This window comes from Poecilia reticulata, linkage group LG1 (genome assembly GCF_000633615.1).
Source record: "Poecilia reticulata strain Guanapo linkage group LG1, Guppy_female_1.0+MT, whole genome shotgun sequence".
Classification (NCBI taxonomy): Eukaryota; Metazoa; Chordata; class Actinopteri; order Cyprinodontiformes; family Poeciliidae; genus Poecilia; species Poecilia reticulata.
Window position 1 is genome coordinate 18,213,574 of NC_024331.1, and position 16,557 is coordinate 18,230,130.

General features: G+C 38.4%; 1 protein-coding gene across 2 annotated transcripts in view; it reads left to right on the plus strand.

The window, feature by feature from the left end:
• Window positions 1–6,468: 6,468 nt before the first annotated feature.
• The window catches only part of smox (spermine oxidase), a 16,376-nt gene continuing 6,287 nt past the window's right edge, over window positions 6,469–16,557 (plus strand). Inside the window, exons 1-3 of one of the 2 annotated variants that reach the window (XM_008411845.1) lie at window positions 6,469–6,581; window positions 14,271–14,505; window positions 15,063–15,289. In XM_008411845.1, coding sequence (XP_008410067.1) covers window positions 14,298–14,505; window positions 15,063–15,289 — 435 coding nt within the window. In that variant the 5' untranslated portion in view covers window positions 6,469–6,581; window positions 14,271–14,297. Of the gene's footprint in view, window positions 6,582–13,078; window positions 14,195–14,270; window positions 14,506–15,062; window positions 15,290–16,557 lie in introns of those variants that run through there. The other variant, XM_008411836.2, reaches the window with a different exon arrangement.

Here is a 16,557-nt window from a genome sequence, read left to right on the forward strand (position 1 = left end):
ATCTGGCCAGACATGGAGGACATCTGGTGCCTATAGTGCTGATTCCAAAGGAAAAGAAGAAAAGTACTAAGGAACAGAATATGCTGAGCAAAAACAAGCAGCCAGATAAAAAGAACCACGGGTCTGCTTTGAATGTCTTACTTTGAATGTGTGTCATTTACAGTAACTGGAAAAAAAAAAAAAAGACATGGCTACGATGTAAGACAAGGGCTATCCATCAACCCAGGCAGAAATTCACCTTTCGGCTAGGCGCTCTCTTCATCACAGCAGAAGAGTCGCTGCATAAGTTCAGATGCTGCACCAACCCTCCAACTGATCTTCCACTCCATTTTTCTTTCATTTGTGAACAAGAAATTCTTAAACTCCACCAGTTGGGACAGGATTTCATCCCCAGAAGAGAGGAAATCGTTCCAAAATTATTATTTTTACCTATGTTGATAGTGACTTTTTTTTTTTTTTGATAAAATTGTTTTACATTTAATCATATTTACAAAATGTTTCATTTTAATCCCTTAGGCAAACATGTTTTCAGAACATCCAGGAACATATATTTCTAAGCACCTGCTATGGCTTTTTATTGCTATAAATGTAATTATAGGTTTCCATAATCCAAATAAAATGGAGACGAACTCCTTATTTTTAGGTACTGTGTTAGTTGCTGTCTAGTAGCTCTCAGTTTTAAGTGCCACACATTTTACGTCCTACACAACAAATGTTTACAGCATGTTAATACTCGAATAGTTTGCCTTCCGAGCCAAAGCTTTAAAAAGTGGCACTACAGCTTGCTGTGTTGCCTTTAATCGGGTTCTGGGACAAATAGCATGACTTATGTTTGACCTTCTTTCTTTTTTATTTTTTTTACAAACTTGGCTTTAATTTTGTCTTAAGATGTTTTATTTCTTTGAGCGTCTGAAAAAGGGAGCTCATGAGTTAACATGTCTGATAGAGAGACTTCAGAGTGGAGGAGGAGGAGGAGGGGTGAGAGAGAGGGAGGCATCTTTTTCAGTGAGGGAGGACAGATTTTTCCCCAACACGTTGTGACAGCGCTCCTTGTTACGATGCAGCAACAGAAAACGCAGACTTCTGGCCAAGATCCGTTGCGCAACACATGGTGTGATAGTGTAGAGAAAAGAGGAGTGGAATAGTTAGATTTATTAAATGTTGTTTATGCTCTGATAAATTATTACACAATTTCTGTGACATGTCCTTAAAATACTATATGAAGAGAGCGAACAAGGTGAAAGTGGAGATTTAAGGCTTTAAAAACATCTACAGCAGGCTGAGTATTGGAAATGAATATTTTTAGGAAAAAAAAAAAAAAAGCCAAACATCAAACACTCAACTTTAGAGATACACCGGAATTCAACCAGGCTTGGTTGATTTGCTGGAACTGAAATAAAATTTTATATCTCTAAAATTATGCGTCACTCAGTACTTTTTAGGTTAGCTTCACAAAGGGTTCTGCTCCCAGTTGATGCCACTCTGAGTTGAGTTTAAAATCCTTTTTTAAGAAATTAATTCTTGGGAGGAAAAAGGGTATACAGTTCCTATGCTAACAGCATTTATCACTTTTGTAACTGTTTCAGACTAGAAGAGTTCAAAGTCCAGGGCCCAGTCTTCCTAGCATGGTTCAGACTGACATTAAGGAGGGCCAGAGAACAGAAGTGAAGAAAAATTACACATTGAACCCCTGTAAGTGGTACTAAATTAAAAGATTCCTTGGTAGTTGAACGCTTAACAGTTTTAATCACTATTACAGAAACAGAAGCTAATAACACTAATGAAAGAACATTTTAAAACATTTTTAAAAGCCTGGTTACAGTTCTTAGATTGATGTATTAGTTTATGTCCCCCAGTGAATACTGAGTGAACTTCAAACCTATAATGTCAGTAAATAAAAACATCCAATTAATACTGAAAAATATAAAGTAAATTCTGTCCAATTATGCAAATTCAGAGTCAGTTACATACACTCCAACTAAATTCTTGTTATAAAACGATGCAGTTGAGTTCGGTTCATTTTTCCAATTTGTTTTCTGTCTGAGGAAACTCAGCCGACTGCATCAAGTCACTGACTGCAGCAATAATTCCTCTTTAGTCATTATGTAGCGACGGTGGAGAGTATATTGCTCCGAGTTAGCTCCAACATAGGAAAAATGCTTTGATGAATTGATGGAAGGAATAATAGATAGATAATATGGGAATGTGTTAGTTGTGGAGCCTCACAGGGTTTAGGACTGAAGCCATTGTACTTTGCTTCATTTGTTAAAATTAATTAATTAGATTGGTTGGATTTCCCTCATTTTTCTGATGCTGCTGAACAGTATTTTATCAATCTGTTAGTAAGGAAGCAAGCATGTGTAAACTGTCTTATGTCTAGTCTGTCAACCCCAAGTTGCCGGACAGCCATCTTCCCTGAGCTTGTTTCTGCTGGAGGTTTCTTCCTGTTTCTAAGGCGTCGCTCACTGTGCTTACTCAGGACGGGGGACTGCATGGAAATGAGAAGTTGATGTCATCTACTTTTTTCCTTAGATAGACAGTTTCACTAATTAGAATGAGCAATTTGCTTAATCTTATTTTTCTTACAGTTCATTTGAGCACAATGAAAATACTTATAATTGTTACTGGCTTACATGAATATGTTTAATGTTTCTAAAAAAAAAAACAATATTGTGAAAGAACGTTGATGCTTTTTTGCATGCAGGTGACATGAGATTTGTAAAAATAAAAATAAAAATGAGCGAAATAAGCAGAGAAAACTTATTTATTCATTCATTTATAATTGTTATCTGCACATTCTGACATAATTTGACCTCTGTGCAAACTTTGAAAAGAAATGTCTCGTGCAAGCAAGGATGAGGAAAGCTAGTAATCATCGTTCTCTCGGTCCGATCAAAGGAATATGAAACTGGCCAGCAATTTGCAGCATCCTCATTGGTCCGCTGCTCCCTCCTCCTCAACGCTTCATGTCGGTACTTGGAGGTAATGAGCCATTCTGTAGTATTCATGATTGTTGGCTGTTGCTGGGAAATAGTTCAAGATAATGAAAGGCCATTGCAGCCAGCTGAGCGACCATCCCCCTCCCTCCTCCATGCAAACCCCCCCCACCTCGCCTCCTCTTGGTTCCTGTGCATGCTCCAACTGACCCATCAATGAAAAGCCACTTTCTTCCCCATCTCTGGTGCATGGCTGTGCAGGAGAATGAGAGGGAGGTGTGGACGGACAATAGCAGTAACCCAGGCGCTGGCCGGACACACAATGTGAGGTCTCTGTGCACCAAGGGAACAGCTAACAGAGGGGCCATTCTTAAATGCTTCACCGATCCCACGCCAGCATTTCTCCTCACTTGAATTACACAGCAAACACATGCATATTCACGTGCTGATCAGATCACCTGATCCGAAACACTCTGCTGAGTGATTAGAATAGCAAGGGAGCATGTGAAGATGGACATATGTGGAAGGTGGATTAATTATCTTGTGATTACATAATGCTGTCAGTGAACAATTGGCTGATTGTCTAATCTGTGCTGATGGTGCTGTTGGGCACTGTGCTGTTTTAGCTTCAAAAACAATCTGTCAGTATACATATTAGTATGTTGCATGTTTGCAATATAATGCAAATTTGATTGGTTTTGTAACTCCTGGCCAGCAAGTAAAAACGTTTTGGCATGTTTGTCTATAGATTTATGTGATGTTTAATACCTTTGGGTGAAACCTAGAAACAAAGATTATTTCTGCCTCCTGTGAATTTGTTATTTTTAATTTTCCTGACCTTTTGTTAAATGGTTTTGTTCGATTCTTCACCTCTAACCTTTGTGTGTGAACCAGTTTTGCAGTGGAAACATTATTATGTTGCTCTCAGAGGTAACAAATCTTTTCATAGTCAAAACATCTGAAGCAGAAAAGCATGTTTAGATGCAGTGCGTGTGGAAAGTATTTACGGTGTCTCACTGTTTCCAAATTTAATGCTACAGCCTGATTTTCTTGTTTTTAAAGAAATTCCCAAAACACTAAAAACATATTTTCTACATTGTCATGATGGAGTATTTATGTGTAGACATTTAAGGAACGGTTAATACAATTCGGAATAAGGCTGTAACGTAACAAAATGTGGAAAAATTGAAGCAGCATAAATACTTTCCGGATGCACTGCATCTAGAAATATTGTTCTGCTTCAGATGTTTTCACTGTGAAAAAGGTTGTTACCTCTGAGTGCAAAGTATTAGTGTTTCCACTGCTGGCAGTAAAACTGGTGCTCATAAAAGACTAGAAGTCATTACATTTATAGGTTTGATCTCTTGAAGCAAGGCTGCATATTTTAGGGCATTTTCTACGTAAACCTGTATATCCAGTGGTTATGTACACGCATGGTGTCATTCAATGACAAAACAAATGTAGGTCATCCTTCCTCAGCTCAAACATTGTCTTTTTATGCAGTATACATTCAAATACAGGTTTCAAGATTTAAATCAAGACCTTTTGATTGATTTGCATATGCAACTGCCAGATGCAATCAAAAATAGGGACAACGGAAATTAAACAAAAGCAGCACAGTTCTTTTTGCTTTTAATATTTATAATATATGCAATACATAATGTGTATAATGGCAAACCTTGCACTGAAAACATGTTTCTTTGAACCAACTTTTAAAAATTTGCTCTAATTTGTTACAGCTAGTTAAAATAGTTTTGCTCAAGCTGTAACTCTGATGTGAATAATTCTCGCGTGTTTTTATGAAGCCGTCCCGTTGATTGTGTCATTTTCTGCTGGTTATTTCAGTAACTTTAAACCAAACGACCTTGTTTTTTTAAGGGGAAGAGACAAAGTGGAGAGCAGGAAGGGAGGAAACCCAGCCTTCAGCGATTATTGTACACAAGCAAAAACGTTACATCCAAGTGGTGAGTCACCTCATGAGTCGTCAACATCAGTTTCCATTTCATTTCTGTGGAAAATGATGGCTCAACCTAACCATCACAAATATTTGCACTGAAAAAAATTCTTTATTTGAACCAACTTTTGGAAAGTACTCTTATTAGTTACAGCCACATTTATTAGTTTCGCTCAAGGTATAATTGTGATTTCAGAATGATTCAAATCAGAATTATACCTTGAGCAAAACTAAAACAGTTAGCAATAACAAACTGGAGTATTTTTTTTTAAGTCGGTTCTAAGAAACATTTTTTTTAGTGTGCTCTACCACATGAAACGACAGCCTGTGTGTCACTGAGAGAGAATAGAGGACACTCCCTACCCAATTCTCTCCTGGTTGAATGCACTGACTTGAGTAAAAAATAAAAAAATGCTTTATGGGTGTGACATCAGAATGAGCAAGTGAATACATGTGATTTTCCTTTACAATTTGAACCTTTACTTTGAGTGCTTTGGAGTCACATTGTCTTTGTATCTTTTACTTTGTATTCTAATTTGCCGTAGCTTCCTCTTGCCTAGCCCCATTGATGCTGGGTACTATCACAATATGTCCTTTTGTGAGTCATGTCCTGACACCCACATTTCTCATTGCATGGTGCAATTGACCATGAAAACTAGTGCGACCAGAAATACTTCCTTGTAGCATTTTGAATTAATTTACTTGTCCTCCTTTCTGTCTACTTGCTATTTCTTCTTTATTTCCCTTCAGTAAGTTTTATGAATTGAATGTTGCTTTTGCTTCCAGTAATTCTTAAATTTCTGCTTTTGCTTGTCATTCTCATTCAGACATTTCCAGTAAAATCCCCATTTTATATACAGCTTACCCTAAATATGTACTTCGATGTATTTTACTGTGATTTTATATAGAGCAACACAAATTAGTACATAGTTGCCTAGGATAAAGGAAAAGATTATGTGGTTTGCAAAATGTTTAAAAGTATAGTACAGTCTTCTCCATGCAGTCTACTTTCAGTACCACCTTTCAAAGGGGTTACGGCTCTGACTCCTTTTGAAGTTCTTTTCTACAAGCTTGTACTCTATGAATATCTTTTTTTTTTTTACCATTTTTTCCCTCCTTGCAAGACATTTAAACACAGTCAGGGTAGATGAAAATCTTCTGTTAACACAACTTTTCATTTGTTGCCTCAGTTGGATCAGGACAAAAACACAGATAAAGTGGTAAGTTTGTCTTTCAATCCTTTCATAGTTTGGTGAAATCCTTCATGAACCTTAAAAATGCTGTCGTCCGGGCCTGCAGATATAATAACCTCGGCACCTAAGGGTTTAGCGATCCCATGGTGTTTTGAAGCCAATGAAAACCAACACGCGGTGTCAGTCATCACACCATAATACCACGAGCATGATTATTGATCGACTGTGAAGCGAAGGGATTTGTTGTGGCTGGCAGGTCGTGTACCAGCAGCCAGCCCTGTGACAGCAGGCTTTACTCAACGGAGGGCTGGTCTGCGTCGTCATCGTAGCTCATGTTTAATTAATGAGGAGGCAGCGGCCACGAGAAAAACTGGCTGCTTCTGGTTTCCAGACATAAATACAAAGCCGAGCCGGTCGGTCAGAGAACCAGAGAGGCACAAAAGGAGAAGCGGAGCACTCTGAGGGGGATTTTATACAGAAGAAGACCAAGAGAGTCAGGTAAACAGCTGCTCCGCGTACAGCACATTCACTCCGGTTATTGTTTGCAAAGCGGGTCGCTGATGGTGAGAGCGTTCATCCTCTAAAACCCAGGCTGCGTGTCGCTGGCAAATAACGGGAGATAATCTTGTTTACACGTTTTTACTGAATGTCAGCCAGGTGTTTGTGAGGATAAACACTGGACAAACGCCGTACAAAGACAAACTGTACACAGGAGCGCCGCTCTGACACGCTGATGTGTGTCAAACAGAGCAAAAGTGGTTCTGGCTTTGAACGGAAATGGAGTTTTTCACCCTTATTTTTCCGCTTCAAGGCGCGTTTGTGTGTTGTCACGTCACCGTCGCTGCCCTGTCTTCACAGATGAACTCTGTGAAGTGGTTCGCTTTGTTAAGAGCTGCTGCCACTTTGGCATCACAGCCTATAGACGTGGCAGGCTTTCACGACACAGCTGTGGCGCGCAGCATAGAGGAAACATCTGATTTCAGCTGTCTTTGTTCTTACAGGCGACGAGCGGCTCTCACTTCTTTATTCTGCTAGGAAAAGTTTCAGCTTCCCAGTTTGGTGCGCTTGTAGAACTAGTGTTACAGTGACATCCTGAAAAACTAATTAGAACAAAGACAAGAGATTTCTTTGGTTGAAACTCCTGTCCCAATGTTCTGTTCTCATCGTTTACAACTAAGTAATATATTTACAATATTGGTCTTTGCTTTGGTCGAAATTCTGTGTATATCCACCTCGTAAAGTCATGCATTTGTTTCAAGCTTCCTGGCATAAATACATTTTCTCATCAGGAACTGATGAGGTGAAGGACGAACACACACAAGTGATTATCTCATTCTTAGATTAGATTAGTTTTACAAAGTAATTGAAATGAAATACAAGACTTTTTTTTTTCTAGTCAAACATAAGTTTACAGGAATCTCTTTATTATTATTATTATTATTATTATTATTTTATTATTATTTTTTTTTTTAGAATTTGGTTGTAAATACCATATTTTCCGCACTATAAGGCGCACCTAAAAGCCTTCATTTTCCTCAAAAGCCGACAGTGCGTCTTATAATCCCGTGCTCCTTATATATGGACCAATATTGAACCACAACAGGTCTAGCAACTACGGTAAGCAGCCGCCGACTTCATTTTCGCCCGTAGAAGAAGAAGAGCGCGGTGCATGCTGGGATAGTTGTCAGAACGCTGGTTTGTAATCAATTAATAAAGTTTGACTGACCTATCTACCTACCAACCGTCTATAATCAGGTCGTCTGCAGGTCATTTAGCACCACGTTCTCCACGAACATGCTGTGCGCGAACGGAGAAGGGTGACCATCCACACCCCGGCCCAGTCGTGGAAGGCTCTCCTCGCCGACCGGAGTCGGACTGTTTTGTTGACATTCCGGTTAGTGCAGCTCCATCAAGTGGATGCATAAGGTAACTCCAGCCTCTGCTGTAACGTCTATTCTATGCGCTTTATAATGTTTTTTATCCTCACAAATGCCTTATATATGAAAAAAGTTTTAAAATAGGCCATTCATTGAAGGTGCGCCTTATAATCCGGTGCGCCTTATAGTGCGGAAAATACTGTACATTTTACAGCTATTTGGATTTTGTTAGGTAACATTTTGTGATTTATGACAGTATCGATAAACTCTAATTGATGACATTTGCAAGCAGAAAAATATGAATAGTGTGCTGGGGTCCTCACTTTTACTACATTCTTCCACTGTAGGGTCCATAAGAGCATTAATAAATCATAATGTGTCCAAAAATCTTAGTGGTTCCTGTGTTCTGTTTTATGACAAAAACCTGTCTGTTACCCAGGGGTGAAAGTAGTTTTAAATTCTTAGGGGTACTATAACAAATATGTGTGTGTGTGTGTGTATATGCATATATATATATATATATATATATATATATATATATATATATATATAATATGCTTCTTTGTGTGCTTTGGAGTTTCTGTGCTTTTTTTTGTGTAGCGATAAAAGCTGGGTAGCTCTTGAATTGCTACAAAATAAAGCTGTATTTCCTCCTTCAGCCCACTGGCTGCAATGTTGACAACTTGAGATGCCATGAGATCTAAATTCTGAACATCATGGCATGGAGTGCATCCCAGTTTTCCATGTCTGGCATATAACCATTAATTTAGCTTTTAAACTGGTTATATTGATGCTGTGTCCAGACAGAGGGATAATCAGTAGCCTAGCATCATGACCTATTTGTTCTGAAGATCCTACAGCTTCCACTTCGTCTTCCTAACATGGTGCCTCCTCATCCTGACTCTCATACTGATAGGAGGAACCACAGAGCTCTGTTAGGTGAAAGCACATCTTCTGAAGTTGGGATATTTTTCCTCCATGTTCTAGAGGAATCACCTCAAACCAGGTGATTCCTCTTAATTGTCTATTAATTGTCTATTAATAGACAATTAATAGACAATTAATTGTCTATTTTTTATATTAGACAATTAATTTAATTACACATAATCATCGCGGTAGAAGCCATTTGTTTGTTAAATACTTAATGAAACATATTTACCGTGTTTGATGTTTGTTGTAAATGACAAATACTCACAAAGAATGAGGTAATTAGTCCAAGTTTGTCGTTTATTGAACGTTCAGAAATTACAGCGGCTGTGATGAGTCACAGCAAAGGTAAAACAACCCAAACAGGTGATCAACTCTAAACCACTCGCACCTTTTTACTCTCCGTCTCTCTTTGTCATTTAAGCACACCCGTTGCCATGGCAACCTCCTGCGCTCCACAAGCCGAGCACAGATTACTTTAAAAACATAACATTCAGTCCGTTACGATATTAGGTTTGCAGGCTTGATATTTATTTTGCGATCATTAATAAACGCTCCCTGAACACAGCGGTGATTGATTAGTTCATTTTAAACTCCTGCTCTGCTCGTTATTTTAGTAATGGAACCAAAACGCACAGAATTGCGCAACACCATGTCGAAACAATAATCACTGAGATTATTATTGTTGTTGGGTCATTAATTTGAACACGTTTTGTTCATTTTTGTTGTTGTTGCTCTTTAATAAAGTTACGAATGTTTTAAGCGAGCCAGAGGAGGACGTGCTGCTCACAGCGTCCTGGCGACGTTCAGTTTGTCACCTAATGCCGAGATCAACTCAAAACCTTCCGTGATCGACGACTCAAAACCTTCCGTGATCGACGTATTGCACCTCTGCTCTAGCAAAGCACAAACAGTTCAGAAACAATATGAAATGGAAAAAAAGTTATTTATTAACTGATTAAGTCGCATTTTAGATTGTTCTTGAAAAACTAATCAGTCACGGCTGATTAGTGAGTGCACTCACAGCTGCACAATGGACCCATTGATTTTTTTTTTTTTTTTACAGCGGACAGCCGCTCCTCTCTCTTGCAGGTACTGCGTATCCCCGCTAAATCTCTTAGGGGTACGCAGTTCCCTAAGGTACCCCCCTACTTTCACCCCTGCTGTTACCCTGTAATGGATTGGTGATATGTCCAGCCGATAAAAATTGCCTCGTGTCCAATCACCCCTGGAGATAGCCACCAGGCCCCGTGGGGTCCTGCAAGGACAAGTGGGTATAGACAATGTCAGTACAATTTGGTTTAGTCTCTTTTGTAAATTAATACATTAGATTTTATAAGCAGTAGCTGTGGAGCTCAGGTTTCTGTGCAAAAAAACCTGAAGTAAATTTTTTTAATCACTTTTATCAGTAGCACAATACATACCACAAAATATTGTGATCAAATTCTAAATCCTCAGCACTCATCCCTACTTTTTTATGTAGAACAATAGAAAACACAAATTACTGGCACAGTAAAAAAAAAAACAAAAGAAAAAAAACAACTTTTTCTCATATTTGGACTGACTCCTTTTGTAGGTTAAGGACGAACATCAGGTTTACACGCAATAAAAAAATAGATGAGATTATTGTACAGTGCTTATCCTTGTTCAGTCTTGTCAAATCTTTTACAGACAGATGAGTTCTGTATGTCCTTGTTCATCTGTATTTGGTTCATGAGAAAATAATTACATCAGCGCACTTCAGTCTTCAGTGACCACTGAATCAAATGTCAGCGTAGTTTAAAACCTGTTTTTTATTATTATTATTTTGTTTTTAAAAAGCAAAACACAAACCAAACGTAAACCTCTGCTAATCTGTTTTTGAGGATAAAACAGCTCACATTTCATTTCAATCTTAAGTATTTGGAAAAATAAAAAAAATGAAATGCTTTTTGTTTATTCTCATGAGAAAATTTTGTTAGAAAATATGTTCAGTCCTTCAAAGCTATTTGCAATTTTTATTTTATTTGAGTTTATTGTTATTTATGCAGGTACATTTCTGTGATAAACAGATGAATGAAAGAAGCAACATAATATTGCTATAAAACAGCTGATGGTCCAATATGAAAACCATGTTAACTGAAAGCATAAAATAAAACCAGGAGTTGTCAGCAACACATACAACTTAAAAAAAAAAACACAAACAACAATTCAGTGCTTTTTCATTTTTATGATTCTGCTTTAGATTAAGACGACATTCTCCGTCAGGGAGCCAACCGGTGTGATGCGCTGCTGCAAAGCTGTGAAATGCACACGCGCATTTGCGTGCTTCCACTTGATCCCTGCAGCATGGGAAAATCAGAGTTGGGAGAGAAATGAGGAATGACTGACCCTTGGCATGCATTCGCAAGACTAAACTACAAGTTTTTCATGTAGAGATGTAGAAATGTCTGTTTCCCTGCCCCTGGTCTCATGGGGCTGAGAGAGGAAATGCAGATGTGTGCACACACAGCTGGAAAGAGCTGTGTCTGCGGGTGAAAGCAGGGAGGGGAAACGGTTATGACGAGATTCAGGAGCTCAGACACAGTCCTTTAAAAGAGTTCCTGCTGAAGGCCGGTCCCGCTCTTTGAGAGTCCGCTGGCAGACTCGCTTCTCTGTAAATTGCCATTTGTAGGTCAGCGTTGGCAAACTCCCTTCCCTTCATCCTCACTCCACCCCACCCCTCCCCGTAGCCACCTGTCTAACCAAGGCCAACCCACACAGTAATCTGTGGTGCTAGGGTAAAGCATGGAGCGGCGACATGTGGTGACTGTATTAACCAGCCATGGAATTACAAGCAACCAGGAACGGATGCACAATCTGTCAGAGTAATGTGTGCGAGAGGCTCAGAGACGGTTTGTGTTGAATATTGATCGCCTTACATGAAATCACATGAGATCGTGATGTAGAGAAAAATTCCTTTACATGTATAGCACAGTGATAACGCCCCAGAGATATTGAATCGTTGAAGCTTGTTTACCACAAAATGCATGAAAACTGCAGCTATAGTGTTTTAGTTCTATATGTAAAATGCTGAAATGTTAGGAGTGGAATAAATTCCCTGCTGTACTTCTGTGATTTAAAGTCACATGAGGGAAGATTTATTGCTTTTAATTTTCCAGAAATACTCTTTATTTAATTGGTAAGGAAATTAGCTGGCTGTTTGGTAAACAGAAAATAAATGAAGCGTTATTGCTTGAATCCTTTTCATTTTTAAAATATACAGTTTTGTAGGAATTATTGTTTATGCACGGAATTAATTTCTGATTGCCCTATAAACCTGCAGGGTGTTTAAGGTGAAATTAGAGCCAACGTCATATGCTGACTCCTGCATATTATTGGGTTTAGCCCATATCTCCCTAAGGGGACAGCAGTCAACCAAAACTCTATTTCCAGTAAACGTCTGCATGTTCTCCATAAACAGACGTCACAGTCTAATTTTGACTTTACAGAGTGATTTTCACATATGTTTTCCTGAAGTCCTGGCTTGTGGTTTCCTCTGTCTTTGTTAGTCAGATGACGTCTGTGGACTCTTCTGCTGCGGGAGTTGGAAATCAGTCACGATGGCTGTCTTGCATTTGCAGTGATTGTATTTGCAGGCGCCCCTGTGAAAATTGACATAGCCTGAATCCGTATGTTGTTCCATGATGGTTCAGAAATTGATGAAATTTGGTAAGACTTCGTGGCGCCTTGAGCAAATTTGAATTTGTAGTCCCACTTGAAGTTTAGTTCAAATGCTAACAGATCTTTCTAACATTAACATCTCTTGTTTGATCATTTGTACACTGTGCCTGTAACACTACTTGTTTTATACTTGACTAGCGAGTCAACAACAGATTCTTTCATTTCTCTGTGTGAAGAACTAAAATGTAAAATGTATGAAATAAATATAGTTAAAATTTGATAGAAAACTGTTGTGAAAATGGGTTTCAAAAGTATTCTTTACTTTAACAGTCAGGTCATATGTTTCTTTTTGTGGATTTCTTGAATCAGTTTGCTTTAAATGCACATTAAATGATGTACATTTAGAACCATATTTAGACTAGGAGAAATATATTTTTGATTAGAATTTAACTCTTAGATATATTGCATATCTATATTATTTATGAATGCAATACTGTAATGGTAAACATTTTGGTCAAAATCATCAAACAGAGTAGAATTCTCTGTTATTTTTTGTATCAACTTTTAAAGAGGTACATCTTTAAACCAATAAACTCAATTTAATTCTATTCTATTCTTTGTATATTTTCCACTTACTGCTTACTGGGGTACATTTAGGGATCTTTGTGTACACATACAATCAGACAAAGCAGGATTATTTCGAAGAATTAATCAAACCATTTTACAATGCTTCCTTATAATGTAGGAGACGGTTTACTGTTAATCTTTGATAAAAGACTCTAAATGTTGGTGCTGAGTAAACGTCTCTATTATGTTTTCAGTCAAATGTCCTCGAGTTGTTTTTACACGCAGCTGTCCATACATTCACAGCAAAGAGCCTTGTGCTGAAGCGACAAGGTCGGCTTTGTGCGCTTTCTTCACCAGGGACTTTGCCATTTCTCTGTCTGAGAAATTCAGGAGGCTCTAATAAGAAATGCTTCTCTTTTGTGTACACTCTGTTCTCTGACAGAAATAACTCAGTTCTCCAAAGACCTTCTAATTTGGCCTCACGCTTAATAAACAGTAATACAGAGTCAGGGGACAAAGCAATATAAACATTTCACAAAATGAAGACTCTAAATTAAGTTAATGATGGTAATAAACTGTGCTGTAAATGTGGGTCATTGTAAGTTGACTGCCAACTAACAGCACAGGTCACCTGTTCAATAGGCTTTTGTAGTCGTGGCTTGATAAACAGCTCAGCGCAGCTCCAAATCAGGCCAGAATTATGTGTTGAGCCTACGGGTGAAAATATTTTAAGGATTTACTCATTTAGCAACAGTAAACAACAAACTCTTTGGTGCCGGTTTCAACAGGTTTCTAGATGCCTCCCCTTAATTTAGGTCCTAGTATGTAGGTCTTTGCAGCACTGATTTTACTCATTTGTAGAAAGAACATCAGCATCAACATCGCTATTGTTTAACAGCTCATCTCTCTTTTCCTTTTTTAGATAACGAACTTCCATGACTGAGGTTGAAAGGCATCCTTGCCATCATCCTAATCTTTAGCTCCGCCCACAGACTCCAGTCGAGACTCTGCCCGGTTAAAATAAAAGATTATTTTGACTCGTAATCTGCCAGGGATATGAGTAATTGCGGCCATACCTCCATATCTTGGCATAATACTGTGAGACAGGGCTCAACCAGATATAACTCAGATGTTGTGACTACTACTAACCCTGTTTTGTATTTGTCCCCTCCAGACTCAACCGAAGAGGAGTTTAGACGGCATGCAAAGTTGTGAAATTTCCTCAGACAGCACTGATGATCCTCTTAGTAGCGGCTTTCGCCCTCATCGACAGCCTCGAATAGTAGTAATCGGTGCTGGCTTGGCCGGCCTTGCTGCAACAAGGGTCCTACTGAAAAACGGATTCACGGATGTCACCGTCCTAGAAGCATCAGACCACATTGGTGGGAGAGTTCAGAGTGTTAAGAACGGTGAGATCATGTGTTGCTGTTTATTTAGCCAAATATTCTCGCTTTGAAAACTTACTTTTAAACGTAGAGCACGACTCAGTCAGTGGGGGGCTGGCTATTTTAAAAATGCTACATTTTTTCATTTTAGAGCCATCGGCGATGTTCAAATCTGGTCTTAAAGGGCCAAAGCCCTCAATCTTTGTTTCCTTGCTGAAATTAAATGAATGGCTCATTAGCAGAACTCAGTGATAAGGTGAGCAGCTGTTTGACACAGGTGTGATGGAGCTTTATTACACCCAAAACAAGCTGGAAGAACCGCACTTATGAAAAGATTACATAAATGAATTTAAAAACTGTATTTACCATGTAGTAAATCTATTATGTTATCGAACTTGACTTTCCAATTACCTGATTGAAGTGGAGCTACTCAGACTTTATATGCAGTGCTGTTCATTCAGACACATCCGAGTAAACAACACCAAACAGAGCTCATGTATTTCAGTAATCCAATTCAAGTGTTTTTTATTTATTATTATTATTATTATTATTATTTTATTTATTTATTTATTTTTTTGCAGGAGAAGCAACTTTGGAACTTGGAGCTACCTGGATTCATGGTGCCAACGGAAACCCAGTGTACCACCTGGCAGAGGAAAATGGGCTGCTGGAGCACACCACAGACGGCGAGAGGAGTGTGGGACGCATCAGCCTGTACACCAAGAACGGTGTGGCTCACTATCAGACCAACATGGGCAAAAGGATCCCCAAAGACCTGGTGGAGGAGTTCAGTGACCTGTACAATCAGGTGAGACTACACAGAGATGGATAGGTGCACATCTGAATTTGTATTACTGTGTAGAAAAAAATTGTGCTATGCATGGTTCAGCCTGTAAAGCAACAGAAGAAACTGTGTGCTAATCTCACAAAGACCATTCTGCAGGCAGTCACAGCACAGTAAGCAGGTTATACAAGGTCACCAGTTACTTTTTAAAGTAGGTTGCTGTGCTGTAAAAAAAAATAAACTCTAACCCTTTGCTTAAAATTCAGAAGGGGAAATTTCCACAGATGCAAATTGTGGGAGTTTGGGGAAAAAAAGGTACAATAGTAAAAACCTAAAAATGTAAATATAGTCATGTACTGGGAAGTAAGGAAATGTTAATACATAAAACAAAGAGGAGCTGTGATGTTCACATGATTTCTTTTATGGTTGTATATCATCACTCTTTATCCAGTTAATTAAATAGAGATATGAAAAACATAATAATAATAATAATAATAATAATAATAATAATAATAAAAAAAAAACCTCCTGGAAGCAAGACGTCATGCATCTGATGCGTCTGATAGTTCAGGATGTCTCCTGGTTGTTCACATAACGTATACATTTCTGTGACAAGATCTAGGTCTTTTAGGACAGAATCACTTCATTTGTTAACAAAGTGTTTATTATTATGTGTTCACTAGCAGCTCTGAGCAGAGTGAACTGGTGGGGGCGACACTGCAGTAGTGGCCTCAACATTCAGACTGATAATATCTTTTAACACAGTTTTGATGGTTATAATATCCACAATGGTTGTAACTTTCCATCCATTTTACTAGGCACAGCACTCGATATGAATATTTTACCTCCGTACGTCTGATGTATTCTGGAAGTGAGTAATGCAGGTTATTCTTTCCAAGAAATCCAGCTTCATTAACTGGAAGTTGAGACATTGTGGCATGGCACTGGGATTGTTTTTCCTTGAAATATGTTGAACCATAACTGATTGCTGTTCATGAGAAAGGTGTGTTTAGTGACACAAACCAGCTTTTTTTAAGAGTCAGTAGGTGTGATTTCTCAGGACTCCTGTCAAGATTTTTAAGCAACACTGCATGACACGACCCAATTACTTCTTTTTAAAACAGAGAAAATTGACAATCATCCTCACTTCTGTGAAAATAGCATACCATGTTGGTTTTTACAGTTAATAATAACGCCATCCATACCCTTTATTTGTTCTATTTCCTTAAAAAAAAACACATTGGTATACTGTAACCCAGGTAACCAGATCATACCTGGTCATGTTATATATA